At 43.5% G+C, this 27,941-nt stretch overlaps 1 protein-coding gene and 1 long non-coding RNA gene across 5 annotated transcripts in view; one reads left to right on the plus strand and one right to left on the minus strand.

Annotated features, from left to right (window-relative positions):
* The window catches only part of LOC130355310 (sterol O-acyltransferase 2-like), a 153,320-nt gene that overhangs the window by 106,487 nt on the left and 18,892 nt on the right, over positions 1-27,941 (minus strand). The window contains exons 1-4 of one of the 4 annotated variants that reach the window (XM_056555313.1): positions 14,696-14,893; positions 5,502-5,601; positions 2,720-2,772; positions 2,008-2,135 (exon numbers count right to left, since the gene is read on the minus strand). In XM_056555313.1, the coding sequence (XP_056411288.1) occupies positions 2,008-2,135; positions 2,720-2,772; positions 5,502-5,589 (269 nt within the window). In that variant the 5' untranslated portion in view covers positions 5,590-5,601; positions 14,696-14,893. Of the gene's footprint in view, positions 1-2,007; positions 2,136-2,719; positions 2,773-5,501; positions 5,602-7,440; positions 7,629-14,695; positions 14,894-27,941 lie in introns of those variants that run through there. The other 3 variants (XM_056555315.1, XM_056555316.1, XM_056555312.1) reach the window with 3 other exon arrangements.
* LOC130355313 (uncharacterized) lies at positions 513-27,927 on the plus strand. Its single transcript, XR_008888473.1, has 4 exons — positions 513-564; positions 2,053-2,096; positions 2,747-2,794; positions 27,657-27,927. It is a non-coding gene; the product is annotated as an uncharacterized LOC130355313 (long non-coding RNA).

Here is a 27,941-nt window from a genome sequence, read left to right on the forward strand (position 1 = left end):
AAAGCAATATAATAAGCCTACATTAGCTGATACAAGCTATATTCTAAAATCCTGGTACAAGAACCACAAGGCAGTCATCACAGTTGTCTAGAAATTAATTCCTTTTAACAGTTCAATTCACTTTTATCTTCATAAAATTCCAAGTCAAGCAGCCCATCCCCTGTATTATGTACTAAGAAGGAAGAGACTTCTAGAACAGAACTTTAATACCAGTTCAATAATATATGAAGCATTTGCATTATTTAGCGGTCGACTGCTTCCTGGCAATATACCCTGTGTGTGTGTGTGATATCTTATTTTAAAATGATATTTCACTCTATCCTAAAAAATCCCCCTCAAAGTAGGTACAGTAGATATACTGGAGGAGATTTATCAAAACCTGTCCAGAGGAAAAGTTGCCCAGTTGTCTATAGCAACCAATCAGATTCCTTCTTTCATTTTCAAAGGCCTTGTTAAAAATTAAAGAAGTGATCTGATTGGTTGCTATGGGCAACTCAGCAACTTTTCCACTGGACAGGTTTTGATAAATCTCCCCCTTTGTCATTACAGTAAAACCACTACTAGGTTGGTGATCCTATCAAAGATAATGGCCTGTGTGTATAGTTTCTGTCACATTAATCTGGTCTAGATAAAGGGGTAAAGGGAATAGGGGGAATTTATCATATATGTTGTAGCATCTATATATACGCTGGTTAAAAAGCAGCATGAAGTGTAAGACAAGCTGGTCTCTGTGCAGGCTCCTGACTTGTCAATCATCCTGCTGTGTGAGCCGGGGGCGTCACAGAGCCTCACTGCACAGAGCCCTGCTTGTCCCACATTCACTCCCTATATTTTGTCTCTGCACAGAGTCAGACGGGAAATAGCTGCAGGGACAAAACAGCATTTTTTTCACCCAAAAATATACACATTATTTTAACCAATGTATTTTTTAAATATACATATAATGGTAGTATAATGGTACATTAAAGAAAAAGTTTTTGCATATGACATACACTTTAAATATAGAAGGGCTATTGTTTTTACTTGGTTAACACCTCCCACTTCAAGACAGAGGCACAAAGCATTTAACAAAGTTCCAAGCAGGCATTCACAAGTTTCTCAATTTCCCAAAATTGTTTCTCTCTATACTTTAGTGGTCAGCTTTCTCAAGATGCAGATAGGCAAGTGCTTATCATTCAGTTGCTCTGTGGGTGAACAAACTTAGGCACTACAATTCCCAGCTGAGGAGTGCAGGTGCAGAACATTAGCTGCTGGAGTTCTAAGCCAGGCATCTGGCCTAGTTCAGGGCTCTAAGGTCTTTATTTTTGACTGTTTACATTGCCATTAAAAATTGTCATTTGCCATTTTACAGCTGATATTTTGACGGTAGATTTTCACACTATACCACTGGATTTTGTTATTCCAGGTGTTTTTTCTCAGTAGCACCCACAAATTATGAACACATCCAAATTTTAACAGCTCTTTGAATTCTGACTGTTGTTTTTAAACAATGTCTACACTGATGGCCACTATTGCAGGGACTTTAATATACCACACTATTTTCCCCAAAAAATGACATTTTCTATACCAAAAAGATGTAGTCTATGACAAAGAAGCCGGGTCCTCACTGCGCAACTCACTTATTCTCAGGATAGCCACCTCGGCCTGCTGTCATAACTGAGTAACACCGTGAGGATCCGGATTCTTCTTTCTTCCATACTTCACCATTGGGCAGGAGGACACCTGTGAACCGATTCCCGCAGGCATCACCACTACTTTTGCTTTTGTATGCTCTGGAAGTTGTTGTGTCTTGTACACAACAACTCTAGGTGAGAGGCTTTCCTCTACTTTCTTTTTCCAACATAGTTCAAGACATACTATCCATACTAGTTTTGTTTACACTTCATGTAGCATATGTGTTAGGACTAGGAGATACCATAAACTCCTATAATCCTAAATAGACTAAAACAGACTCCCTACTATTTAAAAAACAAAAACAAAATATCTTTGCACTTCAATTCAACTTACTTCTTATTTATATCAGATGTTACAGTCTTATTCTCTCTTTTGTAGTACTCCACGGCTTCTGACGCAGCTTTATCCAGGAGAATGTTCAGGTGGGAGCTCATGTCCTCCAAAAGTTCTGCCTTCACTCCCTATAGCCAGCAAGGGGTCACATGAGAGTAAAGAACACACACATACATTGGATCTATTTGCCTTATATCATGTACCAAATTTAGAAGGGTCCCTGCTTAAAACCCCTATTATTGTATAACCACATCCAGACTGGGCTTATTACCCTCCTTCCTCACCAGAAACATATTTATTTTCTGTTACGGTCATTAATATATAGGGGATATCTATAGGGGCGGGGCTAGGGTTTGGGCCAATTTTTTAAAATTGTTTTTATTTGTGTTTTTTTATGTTTGTGCGAAGGGGGTGTGGCCACCCTTGCTTACCAGATTTATGGCAGTTTAAACTTGCAAACAAGTGAAAACTACTATTGAAATGATGTTAATAATTCTTTGCTCTGGTTATCTTGCTAGTTTTGTGTTTAGAGCTATTAGTAAAAATTTGTTACCTACAGTAGCAATACAGTGTCAATACTTGGGTATAATGACAACTCCATTATAGTTAGAAACTCCATTATAAGTCAATGAGTTTTTGACAGATCCTGCACTACATTACAGAGTGCAACCTTATGTATATCCAATATATAACATTCATAACAGCCACTTACCTCCATGTATCTCTTCCATTCTATTAGACAGTTGATGTCAGCAGACCCCCCGCCTGTGAGGACAATATGAAAATGGTCAGCGCCTAATTTCTATATAATAGTTTATCTAGTATTGTGTTATTGTTGCATATATATATATATATATATATATATATATATATATAAAATACTTTCCTTCTTTGTTACCATGCAAAATAATTTTATCAACCATTGTTAATATTGTATTATTGTATTATTTTAGTATGTTCCCCAGAAATATATTCATTTTTACCAATCTTTATCACAGTTGACAACCTAATGTTGATCATTGTCCCTGTACCACCACACTAACACTTTTTGCTATGGAAACTTTCCAAAATTGGCAAAACATATAGCTGCCATTTAACATTTAAAGGGGTATTCTGGTGTCAGAAATTTTTTTTTCTTCAAATAAAACTATTACCCCAACTTACTAATATAGTATTCACAAAATGCATATGTTTTGCTTGATTTACCCCTTACAGAAAGTTATGCAGTTTTTTCATTTTCATTTTGGAATTGACTTCAGCCCCTCAACTCCCCCTCTCCTCCAACGCATCATTCTCTGCTGTCTCAGGAGATGTGGCGCTAAAACTTCTCTCTAAACTAAAGCCCTGTCCCCTGAGTGATGTCATCACCTCTAACGAGCCCCTGGACAACTTTACTTTAAGGATAGAACATGGTGTGTTTACAGCATGCTGCCTTGTGCTAAACAATGTCACATGCAGAGAAGCAGACAGTCAATGAATACAGCAGCTATTGAAGATTTGTGTGTGAAGAGAAAGAGTGTGCTTTATAAAGCAGTATTCTGTAGCAGGGAATAGTAGTGAGGTTATGAAAAAATTATCATAACCCAGGTTATCCTGGGCAGGGAATAGTAGTGAGGAATGAAAAAGCACAATGATTATCTGACTTAGGAAGAGACTAGGGATGTCATACATATCGCCCGAAAAAAGCTGTTTCGGGGAAATGCCGAAACAACAAAAAATGTGCCGCTAATGACCCACCTTCCCTGCCCGCCCACAGCACAAGTTGCAAACACTGCCAGTGGCAGAGGCACTCGTGGGCGGTGCAGGGGGGGCCGGCTGCACCGGGCGCAACATCTGGGGGGGCGCGCTCTCCGGGATAGGAATACTTCTTTTTATGTGCCCGGGCCGGCTCCCGTGTGTGACTGCAGGCGGGGGCTGACCAGAGCATATAAAAACTAATACTGTATACTAAAAACCAGGGGGCCTCCAGCTGTTTTGAAACTACAACTCCCAGCATGCCCGGACCGGCAAAGTCTGTCCGGGCATGCTGGGAGTTGTAGTTTCACAACAGCTGGAGGCCCCCTGTTTTTTAGTATACAGTATTAGTTTTTATATGCTCTGGTCGGCCCCCGCCTGCAGCCACACATGGGAGCCGGCCCGGGCACATAAAAAGAAGTATTCCTATCCCGGATGTCACTCACCATTCCCCGGTGTCCTCCTGCGATCCTCCTTCGGTCCTTCGCTTCTCCGCCTCTATGGTCGTACGCAGGGGACGTCACTGACATCCCATGCGTACAACTATAGAGACGCAGGAGGACCGCAGGATCGTCGCAGGAGAACGCACGCCGGCCGGGGCCTGGTAAGTGCCCGCGTCATCTTCTTCAGTGTTCCGGTCACCGCTCCTCCGGTCCCGGCACCTACTGCTATGGTCCATAGGCCTACTATTGTGGGGGAGCTGCCTAATATTGTTGGGGGGCAGCTGCCTACAAATGTGGGGGGGGGAGCTGCCTAATATTGTTGGGGGGGAGCTGCCTACAAATGTGGGGGGGGGAGCTGCCTAATATTGTTGGGGGGCAGCTGCCTACAAATGTGGGGGGGGAGCTGCCTAATATTGTTGGGGGAGCTGCCTAATATTGTGGGGGGAGCTGCCTAATATTGTTGGGGGGGAGCTGCCTAATATTGTGGGGGGAGCTGCCTAATATTGTTGGGGTTGAGCTGCCTAATATTGTGGGGGGAGCTGCCTAATATTGTTGGGGGGCAGCTGCCTACAAATGTGGGGGGGGAGCTGCCTAATATTGTTGGGGGGGAGCTGCTTAATATTGTTGGGGGGGAGCTGCCTAATATTGTGGGGGGAGCTGCCTAATATTGTGGGGGGAGCTGCCTAATATTGTTGGGGGGGAGCTGCCTAATATTGTGGGGGGAGCTGCCTAATATTGTTGGGGTTGAGCTGCCTAATATTGTGGGGGGAGCTGCCTAATATTGTTGGGGGGGAGCTGCCTAATATTGTGGGGGGAGCTGCCTAATATTGTGGGGGGAGCTGCCTAATATTGTGGGGGGAGCTGCCTAATATTGTTGGGGGGAGCTGCCTAATATTGTTGGGGGGAGCTGCCTAATATTGTTGAGGGGGAGCTGCCTAATATTGTGGGGGGGGGGAGCTGCCTACAAATGTGGGGGGAGCTGCCTAATATTGTTGTGGGGAGCTGCCTAATATTGTTGTGGGGAGCTGCCTAATATTGTTGTGGGGAGCTGCCTAATATTGTTGGAGGGAGCTGCCTAATATTGTGGGGGAACTGCCTACTATTGTGGGGGAAATGCTGACCTAATGTGGGGGAGCTGACTACTATTGTGGGGGAGCTGCCTACTATTGTGGGGGAAATGCTGACCTAATGTGGGGGAGCTGCCTACTATTGTGGGGGAGCTGCCTATTAATGTGGGGGAACTCCCGACCTAATGTGAGGGAGATGGCAATCTAATGTGGGGGAATCTAATCTAATGAGCGGAGCGCTGCATTTTACCAGAAGACAGGGAGAAGTAATTTTCGGTATCGGTTTCGGCCGGACATTTTTTTTTATTTCGGTTTCGTTTCGGTTCTGAAATTTCCATTTCGGTGCACCTCTAGAAGAGACCCACAAACACATAAGACAAATAGATTTCTGGTGGTAAGACATGCATTATGCTTCTGTAACATTTTCATTTTTTTTTCCTGATGTTGGAATATCATTTTTGGTTAGTTAGAAAATTTGGTTAGTTAGAGAAATACCCTAATACTGCCAGACTGTGCATTAAGAATGCCACTATACCACACAATATAACTAATATTTCTCCCATATAGTGTCCATATAGTGATAGATACCAGCCCCAAAGAGGCTCTTTGGACCATATAAGTGACTACATTTACATCCAGTTACTCACAGGGGGCTTCTTTTCTCATTTGAGTTGTTCCCTTTTTTGTCTTTTCCATTTTTTCCAGGCCCTCATAACAACTTCTATCTGCCATGACTTGTCTCCGTAGAGTCTGCTGGATAAACAACTTATGCTCCTCGTATTTCCAGCATCCTCCCTATCTATTCCCCACCTAGACAAACTACAATCTATAGAGCCCCAAGTAGTAATAATGCCCTCTTAGGAAGGTCCACTCATTATTGTCTCCATTATCCCCGCATTACCTAGGTAGACCCTCAATATTAGGTATTGAAATAGACTCCCCTATTTAGGATAGGTAGACTGACAATATTATGTAAATAGGTTTAGCCCCTGTATTACATATTTAGACAGAGTCCCCCCCATTTTAGGTACAAGGCCTTAATATTTAGTTAGTAATTCCCTCATATTAGGTGAGAAGCCCTCATATTTAGATAGTAGGTAGACCCCCATATTAGGTAGGTAGGTCTCCCATATTAAGTAGGAAGATAGACTCCCATATGAAATAAGTAGGAAAGCGCCCTCCATATTAGGTGGACAGGTTGGGCACCCCATGTTAAGCCCTCTACATATAAGAGAAGCTGGTTCTTCCCCCTCCATATTATATACAGTACTACTAGCTGAGTACTAGTGTTGAGCGGCATAGGCCATGTTCGAATTCGTGAATATTCGCGAATATATGGACGAATATTCGCCATATATTCGCGAATATTCGCATATTCGTTATATTCTCGTTTTATTTTCGCATATGCGTAAATTCGCGTATGCGAAAATTACCATATGTGAATATTAGCATATACAAAATTAGCATACGCGAAAATGCGCATATGCGAAAATTAGCATATGCGAATTTTCGCATGTGCGAATTTGCGCACGCCAGTCTCACACAGTAGTATTCTTTACACCACACAAGCTGGAAGCAGAGAGGGATGATCACTGTGATGTGTACTGTGAAAAAAAAAAAAAAATAAATAAATAAATAAAAAAACGAATATTCGTAATTACGAATATATAGCGCTATATTCGCGAAATTCGCAAATTCGCGAATATGCGATATTCGCGAATAATATTCGAATTGCGAATATTCGTGAGCAACACTACTGAGTACCCAGCACTGCCCGGTTTTTCCTTCCTAATCCTTGTGGGGGAGGAAAAGCAACTGTGGTAACCACGGTGTTATGGCGGGACCACGGGGTGTAGCAGTGTAGGTAGCGGGGACAGAAGGTATCAACCCCTGGGTTTTTAAGCCCTAGTGTTCATGACGCCAGGATGTGGTTGTATGGTTTAGGGTACTGCCGACAACCAACCCAGAAATGGCATATATTAATTGAGAGTTCAAAGCAGGTTTTGATGGGACTTTACTGAAGAAGGCAGTATAACATTTCTTACAGATAGCCAACTTCCACAGAGGTGACCGGGACACAGGGAACCTCTCTGGCTTGCTTGGACTTGTAGTTGCAGTAATAATGATGCAGGCCACTGTGCTACTGTTATGACTTTGGTAGGGACAGTAGTGACTTGACTTGTACTCACAGATTTGATGTGGCTGCAGACTTTTAGGCTTTGGCCTAGCTATTCTGGACTTCACTTGTACAGGACTTGTGCTTGCTTTGCTTTCAGGAACTAAAGAGCAGGAACCAAGAGAGATAATGTGGAGACTACAGACCCTTATATATCAGGGGCTGGACTAAAGCCCATTGGTAGATGGTTGCCTGATGTTACTTGTGTCTCTGGATCTCTGGGTATCATGTGATCACCTATCACATGACATTTCACATGACCTTAGGAAGGTCCTATACAGTGTAAACATCCTAACAACCTTCATATATTTCTTACATTCACTGTACACTAAACATAATAAATGTACACACTTAGTATACAATACCATATAATGACTTAGAGGGACCCTGCAGGAGAGCACTGTGGACTTGAGGGACTCTACCTGAGGGGACTTTAGGACTGTACAGAACCATGTTCTGTACTGGGACACCACACAACAAAGGAGGAAGCTTTTGTCCTCATATCCCATCCTTAAAGGGGTACTCCGCCCCTAGACATCTTATCCCCTATCCAAAGGATAGGGGATATGATGTCAAATCACTGGGGTCCTGCTGCTGGGGACCCCCGGGATCGCCGCTGCGGCCCCGCACTATAATAACTGCACAGAACGAGTTCGCTCTGCATGTAATGACGGGCAATACAGGGGCCGGAGCATCGTTACGGCTCCGCCCCTCGTGATGTCATGGCCCGCCCCCCTCAATACAAGTCTATGGGAGGGGGCGTGGTGGTCGTCACGGCTCCTGCCATAGACTTGCATTAAGGGGGTGGGCCGTAATGTCACGAGGGGCGGAGCCCTGACATCACGCTGCTCTGTCCCCTGTATCGCCAGTCATTACGCACAGAGCGAACTCGCTCTGTGCAGTAAGGATAGTGTGGTGCTGCAGTGCCAATCCCGGGGGTCCCCAGCAGCGGGACCGTGGCGATCTGACATCTTATCCCCTATCCTTTGGATAGGGGATAAGATGTCTAGGGGCAGAGTACCCCTTTATATCCTGACCCCATATCCCCTCTTCATATCCCATCCCCAAATCCCATCCCCAAACCCCGTCCCCATACCCCGTCCACATACCCCTGTCCCCATACCCCGTCCTCACTAATCCTCATATCCCGTCCTCAGGTGGGGCTGCATTGTAAAGATATTGTAAGCTGAAAATAAACGGGGTGTGGCTTAAAGGGTGGGCGTATCTTTGCAAGATGGGGCATGGAATGCGTGGAGGATGTGGCTTTCCAGCCGAGCTGACGCATTCACCAGGAGATGCAGAGCGGAGCTTGTGGAGTAAGGCACCAGAAGTCCTTTATACTTGCATGGGATTTGAAACAAAAACCCCATCCTTCACATATGGGGTTAATTTAAGAATTTAATATTTTTATTTGACATATAAGTAACATGTGACCAAGTATTATCAAAATATCTCCAGCTGTTTGGAAGTTATGCAGTAACATATATTTCCCACAGACTTGTATGGGACTTTAAATAAAAACCCTGACTCTTGCAAATAGGGGTGAGTAAGGGTTAAATCACCTATCCTATGTTTGTTGTTGACATATAAGTAACGTGTGCCAAGTTTCATGTTAATATCTTTAGCCGTTTGGAAGTTATGCTGGAACATACACATTCATACACACAAATTGACTTTTATATATATATATATATATATATATATATATATATATATAGATATATACAGGCTGATCTTTCCCCTTTCCACATTAGAAAGTATATAAACTGAACCCCCCCCCCCCCTTCATAATAGATAGCATATCCACTAAAGGACTCAGGGCGTACTGGGAGGCATCTCGTGACAATGCCTGGGGACCCCCCCCCCCCCCGCCCCATGTCGGCAATCACCGTAAATCGCTGATCAATTCAGATCACTATACAGTGGTGCCAAAACTGTAGCGCTCCAGATGTTGCAAAACTACAACTCCAAGCGTGCTCAGACTGCCCAGGCATGCTGGGAGTTGTAGTTCAGCAACATGTGGTCCTTCAGATGTTGCCGAACTACAACTCTCAGCATGCCTGGGAAGTCTGAGCATGCTTGGAGTTGTAGTTTTGCAACATCTGGAGGGCTACAGTTTGGACACCACTACACAGTGGTCTCCAAATTGTTCTCCAGTTGTTGCATAACTACAACTCCCAACATGCCCTTCGGCTGTCTGGGCATGCTGAGAGCTGTAGTTTTGCAACAACTGGAGGCACACTGCTTGGGAAACATTGTCTGTTTCCTAACTCAGTGTTTCACAACCCGTGTGCCTCCAGCTGTGGCAAAACTATAACTCCCAGCATGCACTGACAGACTATGCATTCTGGGAGTTGTAGTTTTGCAACAGCTGGAGGCACACAGGTTGGGAAACACTGAGTTAAGTAACAAACTCTCAGTGTGCCTCCAGCTATTGCATAGCTGGAGGCACACCGTGTTTTGTAACCAGTGTGCCTCCAGCTATTGCATAACTACAACCCCCAGCATGCATGGACAGCCAAAGGGCATGCTGGGAGTTGTAGCTTTGCAACAACTGGAGGTTAAAATTACACTGGCTACATTCACACGGGCGGGTTTACAGTGAGTTTTCCGCTGCAGCTCAAACTCCCAGAGGGAAACTCGCTGTGAACCACCACCCCTGTGATTGTACCCTAAAAACACTACACTGCACCTACACAAAATAAAAAGTAAAACACTACATATACACATAGCCTACACAGTTACCCCCCTCCCCACCAATAAAAATGAAAAATGTCTGGTACAGCACAGTTTCGAAGACAGAGCCTCCAGCTGTTGCAAAACAACAACTCCCAGTGTTTCTGGACAGCTATTGACTGTCCAGGCATGCTGGGAGTTTTGCAACAGCTGGAAGCACCCTGTTTGGGAAACACTGCCTTAGGGTAATTTTGGTATCAGAGGAAAGTGTAATTCTTGCATCAGTGTCCATCCCTGTGCAAATCCCTAATTTAGGCCTCAAATGCGCATGTTGCTCTCTCACTTCGGAGCCCTGTCAGGTTTGAAAGCAACAGTTTAGGGCCACATATGGGTTATTTCCGTACTCGGGAGAAATTGCCTAACAAATTTTGGAGGCTTTTTCTCCTTTTACCCCTTATGAAACAGTAGTTTAGTTGGGGTCTACTCCAGCATGTTATTGTAAAAAATTTTTATTTTTTTACACTAACATGCTGGTGTTGCCCCATACTAGAGTACGGAAATACCCCATATGTGGACGTAAAATGCTCTGCGGGCGCACAGCAAGGCTCAGGAGTGAGAGCACAATTTGAGGTGATTTGCACAGGAGTGGCTGATCGTTTACAGCGGTTCTGACATAAATGCAAAAAAAAAAACACATGTGACTCCATTTTGGAAACTTCACCCCTCACAGAACATAACAAGGGTTTTGGAGAGCCTTAACACCCAACCGGTGTTTGAAGAATTTTCATTAAAGTTGGCCGTGAAAATGAAAAATTTGTATTTTTTTCACTAAAATGCTGGTGTTATCCCAATATTTTTATTTTCACAAGGGGTAATAGGAAAAAAGCCCCCCCCCCCCCCCACAATTTTTAACCTCATTTCTTTTGAGTGTATAAATACCCCATACATGGATGTAAAGTGCTCTGCGGGCAAACTACAGGGCTCAGAAGAGAGGGAGTGCCATTGGGCTTTTGGAGAGAAAATGTGTCTGGAATTGAAGGCCATGTGTGTTTACAAAGCCCCCATGGTGCCAGAACAGTGGACCCTCCCACATGTGACCCCATTTTGGAAACAACACCCCTCACGGAATGTAGTAAGGGGTGAAGTGAGTATTTAGGCCTCACAGGTCTCTGACAGATTTTTGGAACAGTGGTCCATGAAAATGAAAAATTTAATTTTTCATTTGCACAGTCCACTGTTCCAAAGATCTGTCAAATGCCAATGGGGTGTAAGTACTCACTGCACCCCTTATTACATACCGTGAGGGGTGTAGTTTCCAAAATGGGATTACATGGGGGGGGGGGCTTTGTAAACGCACATGGCCCCCGACTTCCATTACAAACAAATTCTCTCTCCAAAATCCCAAAGGCACTCCTCCTCTTCTGCGCATTGTAGTTCGCCTGCAAAGCACTTTACAAGATTTTGGGAGGCTTTTTCTCCTCTTACCCCTTGTGAAAATGTAAAATTTGGGGGAAAATCTGCATTTTAGTGAAAAAAAAAATTTGATTTGCACATCCGACTTTAACGAAAAGTTGTCAAACACCTGTGGGTTGTTAAGGCTCACTGTACCCCTTGTTTGAGGGGTGTAGTTTCCAAAATAGTATGCCATGTGGAGTTTTTTTTTTTTCTGGCACCATAGGGGCTTCCAAAATACGACATGCCCCCCCCCCTCCCCTCCACCAAAACCATTTCAGCTAAATTTGCTTTCCAAAAGCCAAATGTGACTTCTTCTCTTCTGAGCATTGTAGTGCACCTGCAGTGCACTTGACGTCCATACATGGGGTATTTCCATACTCAGAAGAAATAGGGTTACAAATTTGGGGGGGAATTTTCTCCTATTACCCCTTGTAAAATTGTAAAATTTGGGGGAAAAACTGCATTTTTGTGAAAAAAAAATTCATTTACACATCCAAATTTAACAAAAAGTCATCAAACACCTGTGGGGTGTTAAGGCTCACTGTACCCATTGTTATCTAAAGGGTTAACACACATACTGAATGTCGTTTTGAATACTTTGAGGGGTGCAGTTTTTATAATGGGGTAATTTACGGAGTATTTCTAATATGAAGGCCCTTCAAATCCACTTCAAAACTGAACTGGTCCCTGAAAAATTCAGATTTTGAAAATGTTGTGAAAAATTGGAAAATTGCTGCTGAACGTTAAAGCCCTCTGATGTCTTCCAAAAGTAAAAACATGTCAACTTTATGATGGAAACATAAAGAAGACATATTGTATATGTGAATCAATATATAGTTTATTTGGGATGTTAATTTTCCTTATAAGCAGAGAGTTTCAAAGTTAAAAAAATGCTAAATATTTCATAACATTTTGGAATTTTTCACCAAGAAATGATGCAAGTATCGACAAATATTTACCACTAACATGAAGTAGAATATGTCACGAAAAAACAATCTTGGAATCAGAATGAAAAGTAAAAGCATCCCAGAGTTATTAATGCTTAAAGCGACAGTGGTCAGATGTGCAAAAAATGCCGGGTCCTTAAGGGGAAATAGACTGCTCCCTCTTTATATAGTATATAATTTTGTATAAATTATATGTAGGCTGCACTAGCGAGAAACTAAAAAAACCACAGAGAGAAAGTAAACGAACGTAACTTATCAGGTGCATCCAAACACGTGTACATCAGGCCCACACCACTGGTTATAAAATTTACACTATTCAAATGGTCCATCTTACTAGTCAAGGTGGGGACATAATTTAGGTACTAGTTTCCCTCAGGGACTAAATTTTAAGCACAAACTTATGTTTCATTGATAATTTGGTTTGTATACCCTGTTTAGCCTTCTGTTGCCATATTTATTCTACTATTCATGGCAATTTTGCATTATATTTTTAAGTTAAGTTTAAACATTCATTCTTGGGGCTTCTTCCCTGTTTTATGTTGTTAGTTAGTATCACTTAAATGGATGTTGCTTCTACCTCCTGGCAGGATGCCCCCCCCCCCCATCTTTTTCATTATTTATATAGGTAACTTGCCAGTAGTAGACAGGCGTAAGTAAGGGCGGGGCTGCGTCAAACTTAGGAGTTTGAACATTTATGTGCTGGAGACTTTGGTGATTTTATGAAGATCAAGGCTTGGTTCACACTACGGAATTTCCGACTGCAATTCCACTTGAAATTGCAGGCAGAAATTCCGCTTACTAAAATGTACTGTATAGTGAATGGGTTTCCATTCACAAATTCACACTTCGGAACTTGTGAAGCAGAATTTGTGAACAGAAAATCAGCTTGAAAATTTCCACCTGAAGAATGGCATTGCTCATTCTTCAGGCAGAAATACTCGCGGAACACATTGCAGTCTATTGGAGACTGCAGTGTCTGCGCGGTCCTAGCGCTGACTGATTCGGACGGCACTAGCCACACTCCAAATCTCCGGGCGGAAATTTTCTGCCTGAAGATTCCGCAGTGTAAACCTAGCCTTAAAGGGGTACTCCGCCTCTAGACATCTTATCCCCTATCCAAAGGATAGGGGATAAGATGTCAGATCGCCGGGGTCCTTCTGCTGGGGACCCCGGGATCACCGCTGCGGCTCCGTGCTATCATTACTGCACAGAGCGAGTTCACTCTGTGCGTAATGACGGGCGATACAGGGGAAGGAGCAGCGTGACGTCATGGCTCCGCCCCTCGTGACATCATGGCCCACCCCCTTAATGCAAGTCTTTGGCGGGGGCGTGACGACCGCCATGCCTCCTCCCATAGACTTGTATTGAGGGGGCGGGCCGTGATGTCACGAGGGGCGGAGCAGTGACGTAACGATGCTCCGGCCCCTGTATTGCCCGTCATTACGTGCAGAGCGAACTGGCTCTGTGCAGTAATGATAGTGCGGTGCCGCAACTGTGATCCCGGGGGTCCCCAGCAGCGGGACCATGGCAATCTGACATCTTATCCCCTATCTTTTGGATAGGGGATAAGATGTCTAGGGGTGGAGTACCCCTTTATGGCTATGTTCACAGGGGGGGAATGTCCGCAAGGAAAATTTCTGTGCGGACATTCCACCAACAGCAGAACATGCCGGGGCTAGGACAGCGCGGAAATGCGCATAGATGGCAGTGCATTTCCTTGCGGACCCCACAAAAGGTATAGTCATGACTATCTGAAACATCTGATATGGAAAATTACAAACCCTTATGTAGTGTCGGAGGCAGTGATATGTGGAATGTTCAGGCAGTGACTTCAGGATCAGATTTCTCCCTGCACAGACAGCAGGAATCATTGAGAGGGAGGTAACAGGAACTAAATCAGAACTGTTACTTCTGATAGCGCTGCCTCCTAACAGTCCACAGCATTGTTTTCCAACCAGTGTGCCTCCAGCTGTTGCAAAACCACTATTCCCAACATGCCCAGACAGCCAAAGATTGGTCGACACTGATACACACTGCCCTGACCTTGTCACCCAACAATCACCAAGTGATAACACTCACTTGCTCTGACCCCTCTGCATGTTAGCAGGAGGTGAGGGATGGGACCTACAGGCTGGCAGTGCCCAGTGGCATTTTCCCCCCTCTCCCAGATTGCTCTGCTACGAAACTCACCTCCCGACATCTACAGGGGCCGGTTTTCTCTCTACAAAGTTTGGAGGCTGCTGTAAAGTAGTGCCCAGGGTTGCTGATTCTGCTGCTAGCTGAACGGTCCCTTCAGCCAGTCCCAGCTTGCTCTCACCTCGCGCACCTCTTCCTGACGCTGACGATCCTCTGCAGCTGCACGTTCTACCTGACAGAAGCTGCTGCCAAAAGTTTACTTCCGGGCTCCACCAATATGGAGTTTAGTTCCCAATATCACTGTGCTTTCTGCTAATAATGCGTAATTCAGATACAAAGTCTATGAGTCCTTATCTCTTATAACAAAGTCTGCTGTAAAATACCTGTGTCTGTGTCGTACACAAGTGCTATTAGACATAGCAGCCCACAGAACAATTAGCTATAAAACAAATTCAGATTAATGATGTGATAAGTATATGACCCACAGATAAGGGGGGAAGTGTTGTTGGCATGAACCATGAAGACTACCATTAAGAATATCTTAGGCTAATTTAACACTGCCGTTGTACCCCGCCCTGTTCTCGGTCCATACGCCTCTTTTTTTGCAACTGACACTGCCAGGTCCAACGTATCCCATTGACTTTAATGGAGTCCGTCAGGGATCCGGTATTTTACAGTAGTTGATCAGAGAAAAAAATAGGAAATGCACTATTTTTTTCTCCGCTTAAAGGGGTACTTCGGTGGGAAACTATATTTTTTTTAATCAACTGGTGCCAGAAAGTAAAACAGATTTGTAAATAACTTCTATTTAAAAATCTTAATGCTTCCAGTACTTATTGGCTGCTGTATACTAAAAGGAAACTCTTTTCTATATCAATTTCTTTTCTGTCTGACCACAGTGCTCTCTGCTGACACCTCTGTCCAGTTCCTGAAATGGACAGAGGTGTCAGCAGAGAGCACTGTGGTCAGACAGAAAAGAAATTCAAAAAGAAAAGAACTTCCTCTGTAGTATACAGCTGCTGATAAGTACTGGAATGATTAAGATTGTTAAATAGAAATAATTTACAAATTTGTTTACCTTTCTGGCACCACTTGATTTTAAATGAATTTTTTCCATCAGAGTACCCTTTTAACTCCCATCCTCTCAACGGACTGGACAACGGAGCTCGCTTTATCGAAGCACAAAGGCAACGTAAGAGAACCCTTAGACTCCTAAATGATGTTAAAACTTAGAAACGCTTATCAGGGAATCCTACTGTGAATTTTAAAAAGGAGCTTGATATTTTAATACAAAAGGGAGCCACACAGGGCTTCCTGACAAAACATGAAAAAGAATATATTACAGTAAAAAACATTAAAAAACTAATTTTACTATATACCAAAAATACACAAGTCCTTTGAAAACTCACCAGGCAGATCCTTCACCTTAAATCTATCATGGTATGTGGTTTTACAATTGCAACCATGTGTCCAACAACTACCAAACTACTTAAAAGATACTAAGCATATTTTGCAAATTTTGGAACTGCAAAACTGGAAATCCAACTATGTACTAGGTATGGCAGATGTAAAGTTCCTCTATACCTAGATAAGCCAGATACCCGCTGACCAAGTTCACTTCATACGAGACTGCATTTAGTTAATTTCAACACATAACTATTTTATGGATGCAGGGGATTTTACCTCCAACATTGGGGGGATAGCTATGGGTACCAGGTTCGCACCCAGTTAATCTAATCACAGCAGCAGTAGTGATGTCACTGAACTGCAGATTTATCGGTTGAGAAGCTGTCGGCTGGGGCATTCTCCTAATTTAGACTTGGAAAGTTTTTTGCTCATTTCCATTAAGATTAAAGACTATCCCTCTGTATGGATTTTACCCTAAAGGCCAGAAGACCACAAGACAGCAAATATAGGCATTCATGTTTGTGGCTTTGTTGAGTTAAAGCTCTAGTGGTGTTTTTAACGTCATAGCATCATCTAGGTATACATGTGGGAATTGCGGAGATTGCTGTTACATAATATTAATGCAAACTGGATGCAGGGTTATGTATTTTCTTTTGTTAATCATCTGCCTTTTTTGGGATATCGCAGCAATCTATTGTAGTGCGCCGTAATAGAGGACATTCTTTTATTAGCTGTACCTCTATTGCACTGGTGACAATATTTGTTTTACAAAAAAAACTTTGGAGGCTGCTGTATAGGTGTGCAGAACGCTGCTGATGCCGAAGGCTGAAAGACCTTTTCAGCCAATCACAGCTTGCTCTGATCTTCTCCTTTGGCTGATAATCCTCTGCAACCCTGCTAGACTTTCTATCTGACAGAAGTTATCTTCTGGGCTGAACTGTGCTTTCTGCTGATGCTTGTATTAGACACAGTGAGAGCCAGGAAGCATTTTATATCTGTTATGCACAGTGTCTACCATAAAGCATGTGCGTTTGTGTCGTGCAGTGACAGTTCACACAGTACACAAGTGCTATTAGACATGGCAGCCCCTAGTAAAGGCTTTTATCATTAATAAATTATAGAACAGCTCACAAATAAACATAACATTATTGTAATATGCATACTCATATTAAAACCAACACAACTAAAGAATAAAAAAAAAACTATTTCCTGGTACAAATTTGGAGCAGAGTACTGCCGTGCAGAATGGCTTAAGAGTAGGGTCACACGTATGCGATACTGTCAGTCCCTAGAATGGGCCTTCAGCTGTTTCCCCCCCTGTGTCCTGCTCGCAACGGTAATCCACCACTACCAGCAGACACAGAGGGAGCTGTGAGTCGCACAAGTGCATGTGTAGTGTACTCCAGACATCTTGGCTGCTCCCAGCCTAGCTCAGGGAACAGGGGGGGCCGCCACAATGTCTGGAGAGCTGGGCATCGTGCACGACTCACAGCTCCCTCTGTATCTGCTAGTAGTGGTGAATTGCTGATGCGAGCAGGACACAAGGGGGGGGGGGGGGCATGGCAGCTGGAGGGGCTACGTGTGACCCTACCCTAAAGTTGGCTAGTAAAACCCAGCACTTTATTAAATCTGCCCCATAGTATACAGTACATAGACAGTGGTGCAGGTATCATTGGTAGTAAAATAGTAGAGTCCCCAGGACAGAGCCCTGGGGGACTCTAAAAGTTGGAGGGTGAGAGTGAGGTAGTGTGTGAGTGGGAGACATTGAATGTGCAGTTGGAGAGGTGTAAAGATATCCAGGAGAGGGTTAAATTTGTGATACATAGGGAAGAGAGAGTTTGAAGCAGGAGAGAGTGGTAAACCGAGTCAAAGGCAGAGGAGAAGTCAAGGAGAAGGTGCACAGAATTATGGTGTAAGGCTTTGGTGGTCAGCAGATCATTGGCCAACTTGTTTAGAGTGTTGAAGTCAAAACTATTTGCAGGTGGTCGCAGAGTGAGTATGATGAGAGGTGAGAGGACAGGAGAAGCGAGATGGGGTGGTAGAAGATGGGTCGAGGGATGTTTTTTTTTTTGAGGATGGGTGTGATGGTTACATGTTTAAATGGTGAAGGAAAAGTGTTGGTGTTTAGCTTGAAGAGACGGGAAATTGAAACAAAGTTTTTAATTAAACTGATGTTCAACTAAATCCAGATTTTATTGCCGACTCGGAGGCTCATAATATGCTTTCCAAATTCTTTACTACTCAATAGCAGCTGAAATAACATAGTACAGATACAGGAGAGAAAACTTTAACAGTGCAACTAAACATGCTGAACAGGTATAGGTGTGCTGACCAATCATATATCATGAGAGGTGATAGGGCGATCTGTCACAAAGACCGGGATCGCCGAACAGTGTGTTGTCTGCCTGGCGCACGAGTTCGACACATCGCGGATCGAGTTGACAGGTTGCTGGGCGGGGCTGGAGAGGACCCAGCAGTCATGGTACATGTTGGCACCAATGACAAAGTAAGAGGTAGGTGGAGTGTCCTTAAAAATTATTTCAGGGACTTAGGCCGCAAGCTTAAGGCAAGGACCTCCAAGGTAGTATTTTCTGAAATACTGCCAGTACCACAAGCTGCACCAGAGAGGCAGCGGGAGATGAGGGAGGTAAACAAGTGGCTCAGAAGCTGGTGTAGGAAGGAGGGGTTTGGGTTCATGGAGAACTGGACTGACTTCGCTGTCAGTTACCGGCTCTACCGTAGGGACGGGCTGCACCTCAATGGGGAGGGTGCAGCTGTGCTTGGGGAGAAGATGGCTAGAAGGGTGGAGGAGTGTTTAAACTAGGGACTTGGGGGGAGGGAACCTACAGCAAAGAGGGGGAAGATAGTGTAGATAGAGAGGTGGGAATTATAAATGTACCTGGGGTGGAGCGGAGGGAGGGGTTAGAATAGTTAATAGGAATAGGCTTCATAGGAAAATAAAACTTACACCCTTGAATCCCATTAAGTCCAATAACATAAAGGATGGAAATGTAAAGTGTATGTTCACACATGCCAGAAGCCTAGCAAATAAAATGGGGGAGCTTGAGGCCTTGATACTGGAGGAACATATTGATATAGTTGGGGTCACTGAGACATGGCTGGACTCCTCGCATGACTGGGCTGTCAATCTGCAGGGGCTTACATTGTTTCGCAAAGATAGAATGAACAGAAAAGGTGGTGGAGTCTGTCTGTATGTAAGAAGTGGTATGAAAGTCAGTGTGAACGATGCCATAGTGTGTGATGATTCTGAGGATGTGGAATCACTGTGGGTAGAATTACAAAAGGAGGGAAATACTGAAAAAATAATACTTGGTGTAATCTACAGACCCCCTAATATCACTAAGGAGATAGAAGGTCGGCTGCATAAACAAATAGAGAGGGCCGCCCGGGCAGGTACAGTGGTAATAATGGGAGATTTTAACTATCCAGATATAGATTGGGGTCGGGGGCTGGCTAAAACTACAAAGGGGCGACAATTCCTAAATTTATTGCAGGATAATTTTATGGGCCAGTTTGTGGAGGACCCAACAAGAAGTGATGCCTTGTTGGATCTGATCATTTCCAACAACGCAGAGCTGGTTGGTAATGTAACTGTGAGGGAAAACCTTGGTAATAGCGACCACAATATAGTTACTATTGACTTAAAATTTAGAAAACAAAGACAGGCGGGGAAGGTAAAAACATTTAACTTTAAAAAGGCAAACTTCCCTGGGCTGAGAGCTGCACTACAGGACATAGACTGGGGGGAGGTGTTGTCAAATACTGATACAGAAGGTAAATGGGACATCTTTAAATTAACTCTAAATAACTATACAGCTAAATATATACCAAAGGGGAACAAATATAAACGATTAAAACTAAATCCTACATGGCATGACAAATGATGTTAAAAGAGCAATAAACAACAAAAAAATAGCCTTAAAAAAATTCAAATCTGATGGGTCAGCTATAACATTTAAACAGTACAAAGAGCTTAATAAAATCTGTAAAAATGTAATACAAAACGTCAAAAATTCAAAATGAGAGACAGGTGGCCTAAGAAAGCAAAACTAATCCTAAATTTTTTTTAGATATATAAATGCAAAAAAACCAAGGACAGAGCATGTAGGACCCCTTAATAATGATAATGGGGAGGTTGTCACAGGCAATAAAGAGAAAGCAGAGCTACTGAATGGGTTCTTTAGTTCTGTATATACTAAGGAAGAAGGAGCTGACATTGGACAGGTCAGTGCTGGTAACACATCATGTAATGAACTGAACTGGCTTAACGTAGAGATGGTACAAGGTAAGTTAAGTAATTTAAATGTAAGCAAATCTCCAGGGCCAGATGGACTACACCCAAGAGTTCTTAGAGAGGTAAGTTCAGTAATATCTATACCCTTGTTCATGATATTTAGAGATTCACTGGTGTCTGGTATTGTGCCAAGGGACTGGCGCAAGGCGAATGTGGTGCCAATCTTCAAAAAGGGCTCTAGGTCTTCCCCAGGAGACTATAGACTGGTAAGTTTAACGTGCGTTGTGGGTAAATTGTTATAAGGACTTATAAGGGATTACATACAGGAATACATAGGGGATAATAGTATTATAAGTGATAACCAGCATGGGTTTACTAAGGATAGAAGTTGTCAAACCAATCTAATTTGCTTTTATGAAGAGGTGAGTAGAAGCCTTGACAGAGGAATGGCTGTGGATATAGTGTTTCTGGATTTTGCTAAAGCGTTTGATACTGTCCCTCATAGACGTCTGACAGGTAAGTTAAGGTCTTTGGGTTTGGAAATTTTAGTTTGTAACTGGATTGAACACTGGCTCATGGATCGTACCCAGAGAGTGGTGGTCAATGATTCGTACTCTGATTGGTCCCCGGTTATTAGTGGTGTACCCCAAGGTTCTGTACTGGGCCCGCTGTTGTTTAATTTATTTATCAATGATATAGAGGATGGCATTAACAGCTCTGTTTCTATCTTTGCAGATGACACCAAGCTTTGTAGCATGGTACAGTCTATAGAGGAGGTGTACAGGTTACAAGATGAATTGGATAGACTAAGTGTCTGGGCATCCACTTGGCAAATGAGGTTCAATGTGGATAAATGTAAAGTTATGCATCTGGGTACTAATAACCTGCATGCTTCGTATGTCTTAGGGGGATTAAACTTGCAGAGTCACTGGTAGAGAAGGATCTGGGTGTACTTGTAGATCACAGACTACAGAATAGCATGCAATGTCAGGCTGCTGCTTCCAAGGCCGGCAGGATATTGTCATGTATAAAAAAGAGGCATGGACTCGAGAGACAGGGACATAATACTCCCCCTTTATAAAGCATTGGTACGGCCTCACCTGGAATATGCTGTTCAGTTTTGGGCACCAGTCCACTGTGGAGCTGGAAAGGGTGCAGAGACGCGCGACTAAACTAATATGGGGCATGGAACATCTTAGCTATGAGGAGCGATTAGTCTTGAGAAGAGACGTTTAAGGGGGATATGATAAATGTATATAAGTATATTAATAAGTATATTAATGGCCCATACAATAAATATGGAGAAAAACTGTTCCAGGTTAAACCCCCCCAAAGGACGAGGGGGCACTCCCTCCATCTGGAGAAGAAAAAGTTTAGTCTCAAGGGGCGACACGCCTTCTTTACCATGAGAACTGTGAACTTATGGAACAGTCTACCTCAGGAACTGGTCATAGCAGGAAAAATTAACAGCTTTAAAACAGGATTAGATACATTCCTGGAACAAAGTAACATTAATGCTTATGAAGAAATATAAAATCCCATCCCTTCCCCAATATCGCGCCACACCCCTACCCTTCAATTCCCTGGTTGAACTTGATGGACATATGTCTTTTTTCAACCGTACTAACTATAAGTCCAGGTGACCTAATAATGTCTCCTTTCTTTGCTGCTCCTCAGGAGAGATAAGTACTCCTTACATACTACGTTTTATTCCCTCAGGGTTATAACCCATTATATATCATTTTCCTCACTTCTTATATATATATATATTTTTTTTTCCCCGTTTAGTCTACTCATATTTGTCTTTATATTATATCCTCATATCGTTTGTTTTTTCCCCGTGTTTTTCTTACAAAATTTTTCCCTCCCCCTTTTCCATACCGCCCTCCCCCTCATTCCCGGTTATCTTATTGTCATTTTCTTATATATATATATATATATATATATATATATATATATATATATATATATATCTTGTATGTGTTTCGTTTCTACTACCGCTCGGTGTATCGGTTCCTTACCGCAGCACAGCTTCATCCTAGCGCAGTGTTAGGTCTCACGTCTCCACTGGCGCCATTGTTTTTCTATCTGAGCGCGCTCTCCTTCACACACGTCCTCTCGCGAGATCTCACGTCTGAGAGGATTCTTTCTTTTATGCTTCGCGCTCTTCTTCAATTCTCCTCAGTTGCCGCGGTATTTAGAAGCAGGCACTGTTACGCCGAGCGCTCCGGGTCCCCGCTCCTCCCCGGAGCGCTCGCAACATCTTCGCTACGGCAGCGCCCCGGTCAGATCCACTGACCGGGTGCGCTGCGATACCGCCTCCAGCCGGGATGCGATTCGCGATGCGGGTGGCGCCCGCTCGCGATGCGCACCCCGGCTTCCGTACCTGACTCGCTCTCCCTCGTTCCTGTCCCGGCGCGCGCGGCCCCGCTCCCTAGGGCGCGCACGCACCGGGTCTCTGCGATTTAAAGGGCCACTGCGCCACTGATTGGCGCAGTGGTTCCAATTAGTGTTTTCACCTGTGCACTCCCCATGTATACCTCACTTCCCCTGCACTCCCTCGCCGGATCTTGTTGCCCTTGTGCCTAGTGAAAGCGTTCCCTTGTATGTTCCTAGCCTGTGTTCCAGACCTCCTGCCGTTGCCCCTGACTACGATCCTTGCTGCCTGCCCCGACCTTCTGCTACGTCCGACCTTGCTTCTGTCTACTCCCTTGTACCGCGCCTATCTTCAGCAGTCAGAGAGGTTGAGCCGTTGCTAGTGGATACGACCTGGTCACTACCGCCGCAGCAAGACCATCCCGCTTTGCGGCGGGCTCTGGTGAACACCAGTAGTGACTTAGAACCGGTCCACTAGCACGGTCCACGCCAATCCCTCTCTGGCACAGAGGATCCACCTCCTGCCAGCCGGCATCGTGACAGGCACATTACGGTTCGCTGCTCTCCTCACTATACATTATATTGAATACCCTTCTTTATTCATTATTAACTTTAATATTTATAATCCAGCTAATATGTCCACTAACTCTGCTCCTGAACAGGACAATAATGACCCCACTCATATACAAAAATTGGTGGACCAGTCAGTCCAGACTGCACTTAAATCGGCCATAGAAACTATTCAGGATACAATTACAAAATCTTTAGCTATGAATAATCCCAATACCTCTACCCTTCATCCTAATACTCCCTCTGACATTTTCTGGTCAGCAAATGACTCAGTATCTAAGTTAGCCAGAGGGCATAGAAAGACAGGCAAAAGAACTCACAAAAGGCGATATTGCGCCACAGACCCCAAAATATCTAATCCTAATAAATTGGGGGCCTCTTCTGAGAATAATGATCCCACTGCTAATGCCAGTGTGAATGTGACAGGTGACTCAGTTTCTCACCATAGACCCTCAGCCCTGGAGGTGGATAAAATAAAAAAGACATGAAAAGCTCAGTCCAGAGCAAAACCGGATGAGGAGGATGTCAATGATGATGATTATGTAGATTTCGCTCAGGAATCTGATATTGAGGAGGGAGAGGTCTCTGAATATCAAGTCTCTGATGAAACATCAAAATCCCAATCCATTTTTTATGATGAAAAAGGGAACCCTCTATTTGACCCGAACCTCATATCCCATCCTAGATCTGGCGAATGGTTTCCTCAACCTATAGTAACTATATATCTGTCTGTATGGATTAAAAAACCATTAGACAAGAAGGCCAGGAATAAACTTAGGGCTGAATGCCCCAGGCCCACCTTACCTGGAAAGGCAGCCGCTACACCTGATATTGATCCCGTGCTCGTAAAATACATGTTAATAACTGGCAAACATCCCAAAAAGGGTCTGGATACATCCCTTCGTATATGCCAGGATAAATAATTGGACTTACTTGGTCCTTTGGCCCAGATGAGGGACATTATTGAGCACGCCCATGCTTCAGGCACTACCCTAGACATGGAGGATGGCTCCAGAGATCTATTTGTCATTTCGGCAATGCTAATGCAGCTCTATGCTCTGAGAGAAAGAAAACTCTTCTGATTAGACTTGATCCGCAGTTAGCTTATCTGGCTAACTCGGAATCTGAACCCTCTACCGAGGGATTTCTTTTCGGTGATGATACCATCAAAGAGATGTGTCAAATATGTCAATATCTTCACATCACTAGATAAGGCTCAAAACTCATTGAAAAAAGTGTTTTCCCAAAGAGTTTTTGGGAAGGCCGGGAGAAGTAGGGGCCGTTTTCCCGGCCGTCCCTTCCCTACTAGACAACCCAATAGAGGCTCTTTCCAACCCCAACAATATACTTACCCTGGACCTTCCTTCCAACCGAATTCAACTCAGTTTTTCCCATCAAGAGGACGTCCATGGAGATCCCAAGGACAACGTGGATTCCCCAGATCCAGACCAACATCAGGTGAGTCTTTCTCTAGGAGTTTCTTCCCTTCTTCCTCTAGGTGGTCGACTCCAAAAAATTTTCCCCTCTTGGGCTTCCATCACAACAGATGCCTGGATTCTTCAGACAGTCTCAGGATATCTGATAGAATTCCTATCCCCTCCGACTCAATCCTAAATTCCTCATCAAATTCAATTTTCCACCCAAGACTCTCATCTTATCTCTCAAGAAATCAAAGAACTGATTTCAAAAAGAGCCATCATAAAAGCCAACCCAAACACTCAGGGTTTCATAAGCAATATCTTCCTTGTGAAGAAAAAGGACGGAGGTCACCGTCCGGTTATAAATCTTCGTCACTTGAACAATTTCACCCTCTATCTGCTAAGAGATCTTCTTTTAGAACAAGATTGGTTAGTGAAAGTGGACTTAAAAGACGCCTACTTGACAGTCCCTATTCACCCTTCTCATCAACATTACCTCCAATTACCCTATGGCAGTTCACTTGCCTCCCATTCGGCCTCTCCTCAGCCCCTTGGTGTTTTACCAAGCTAATGAAACCCGTAGTCGCCTTATTAAGAAGTCGTGGTGTTCGTCTCATTATATATTTAGACGACATTCTTATCATGGCTCAATCTCCCAACATTGTAATTCGTCACTTAAATTGGACAATTTCTCTAGTGTCCAGTCTGGGATTCTCGATCAATCTGAAGAAATCCACTCTTTCTCCTTCCAGGAAGATAAAATTCCTTGGCTTCACGATAGATACTCATCATCTACACTCAGCCTTCCCAACAAGAAATTATTCACTATCAAGAAATTCTTTCTATACTTCGCAAACAATCAGTTTCTCTGAGAACGATCGCGAGGATTGTAGGCCTTCTTTCGGCCTCTATCCAAGCGTTTTTCCCTGCACCTCTACACTACAGAGCTTTACAGAGATTGAAAAAGTATTACCTCCAGAAAGGCCTATTTTATTCAGACGAGATTTCCCTATCTCCAGATGCAGAGGAGGAATTACAATGGTGGCTCAATCACATCCAACTCTGGAATGGAAAGGCAATTTTCAACTGCAGACCAGACCTAGTGATAGAATCCGACGCTAGTCTCCAAGGATGGGGAGCTCGATGCGGCTCGGCTTCAACAGGAGGCAATTGGTCAGAGACAGAACTAAAGCTCCACATCAATTGTCCAGAATTGTTGGCAGTTTTTTCGCCCTAAAGAGCTTTGCGAAATTCAGATTGCATTGTTGTGTATTGATCCGCATGGACAACATCTCAGCGGTTCACTATATCAATCGCTTAGGTGGCACAGGTTCCAAAATCCTCTCAGACATAGCCACCCAATTATGGAATTTTTGCTTAGCCAGAAACATAATTTTGGACTGGAACTCCCGCTATTTAATAGACTCCAGCGACTGGATGTTAGACCAATCAATTTTCCAGTCTATCAACAATCTTTGGGGTCCAATAACATTAGATCTCTTTGCGTCCCGTCTCAACCGCTCCAATGTTTTACAGTTGGCGCCCAGATCCGAAAGCCATAGCTCAGGACACATTTCTTCAGACTTGGCCGTCAGGCATTCTCTATGCCTTTCCCCCTTTCGCAATGATCCCCAGAGTTCTTCTTTAAACAATGTCACTTCAATCTACTCTGATTCTCATCACACCTTGGTGGCCAGCTCAGGCATGGTTTCCCCAGGTCTTGAGCATGACCATAGATTACGCAAGGATCCTTCCCTCTTTTCCTCACATTCTTCTGGACCCATACTTCAATCCTCACCCCCTAATCCATTCGAACTCCATGTCCCTAGTGGCTTGGTTCATTTCGGGCAACCTTCAGACGATATCGAACTTTCACAGTCATCTAAGAACATTCTGGCTGAGGTCTGGGCTCCAGGCACCAGGAAATCTTACAAATCAGCTTGGAAAGTTTGGGATAAATGGTGCTTTAGAAGACATCTGGATCCCTTTCAAGCATCTATCTCCCACATCGTAAATTTTTTGTCTGAATTGTTCGATTCGGGTAAGGCAATTTATATCGTTCAGCCATTTCTGCTCATCATTCTTTATTTCTGGATATTCCTGTGGGCAAACATCCACTTATCTGTAAATTACTTAAAGGCATTCGACTTCAAAGACCTCCTCGACCTAAATATCAATCTACTTGGGATGTTTCCCTAGTTATATCATTACGCTCATCCTGGTCAGATAATGAATCCATATCCTTAAAGTTTTTTTCTTTCAAATTAACCATGTTATTATGTCTTATTTCTATCAAACGGATTTCAGACATCCATGCACTAGACATATCCAGAAGAACTTTTTCTCCTCACGGTGTTCGTTTTGAAATTTGTAGACGCACCAAAACTTCTATTCAATCCATTTTCTATCCTTACTTCCCCAGTCGTCCTGATGTATGTGTTGTCTCTTGCCTTCGTGCCTATGAACAAAGAACCTCCTCTCTCCGTTCTTCTACTCCTCAACTTCTCATATCTTTTTGCAAGCCTCATCTACCCGTTTCTTCTTCTACTCTAGCTAGATGGGTCAGATCTACCATGACTCTAGCTGGCATCGACACATCCCCTTTTTGGTGCCCATTCAGTTCGTAGTGCCATGGCTACAAAAACAGCACTCGCAGGTGGCTCTTTATCAGGTATCTTGAAGGCTGCAGACTGGTCTTCAGAAACAACTTTTAGAACTTTTAGAACCTTTTATTTCCGACCTGAACCTCATGTATCTATGTCTGTCTTTTAAATCGTATTGATTGTATATATATTGTTATGAATATTTATGAAGTCTTTATGTTTTAGCTTTAAACTAGCATATTATGAGCCTCCTAGTCGGCAATAAAATTCAAGATTTTCCTAGCTTTGTGAAGGAAAATATAGATTTTATAACGACAGGAGGCGAATAATATCCCACCCATGCCCAACCCTAATGATATTTTTTATTTTTTATTTCTATTTTTCAGCCTACTAGATTCGACGAAATGATCAGTCTACTTCAACTTCTTCCTCAGATGACTCGTCTTCTCTTCAGCCTGATCTCCTAAGTCATGTCTTTATGGATTTAACCCTCATACCTTTTAAGATGAAGAATTGAGCTTCTTACCTGTTTACGGTTTAGATATGGACTGTTTTACACACATCAAAGAAAGGAGACGTTATTAGGTCACCTGGACTTATATCACCTCTCATGATATATGATTGGTCAGCACACCTATACCTGTTCAGCATGTTTAGTTGCACTGTTAAAG

This window comes from Hyla sarda, chromosome 2 (genome assembly GCF_029499605.1).
Source record: "Hyla sarda isolate aHylSar1 chromosome 2, aHylSar1.hap1, whole genome shotgun sequence".
NCBI lineage: Eukaryota > Metazoa > Chordata > Amphibia > Anura > Hylidae > Hyla > Hyla sarda.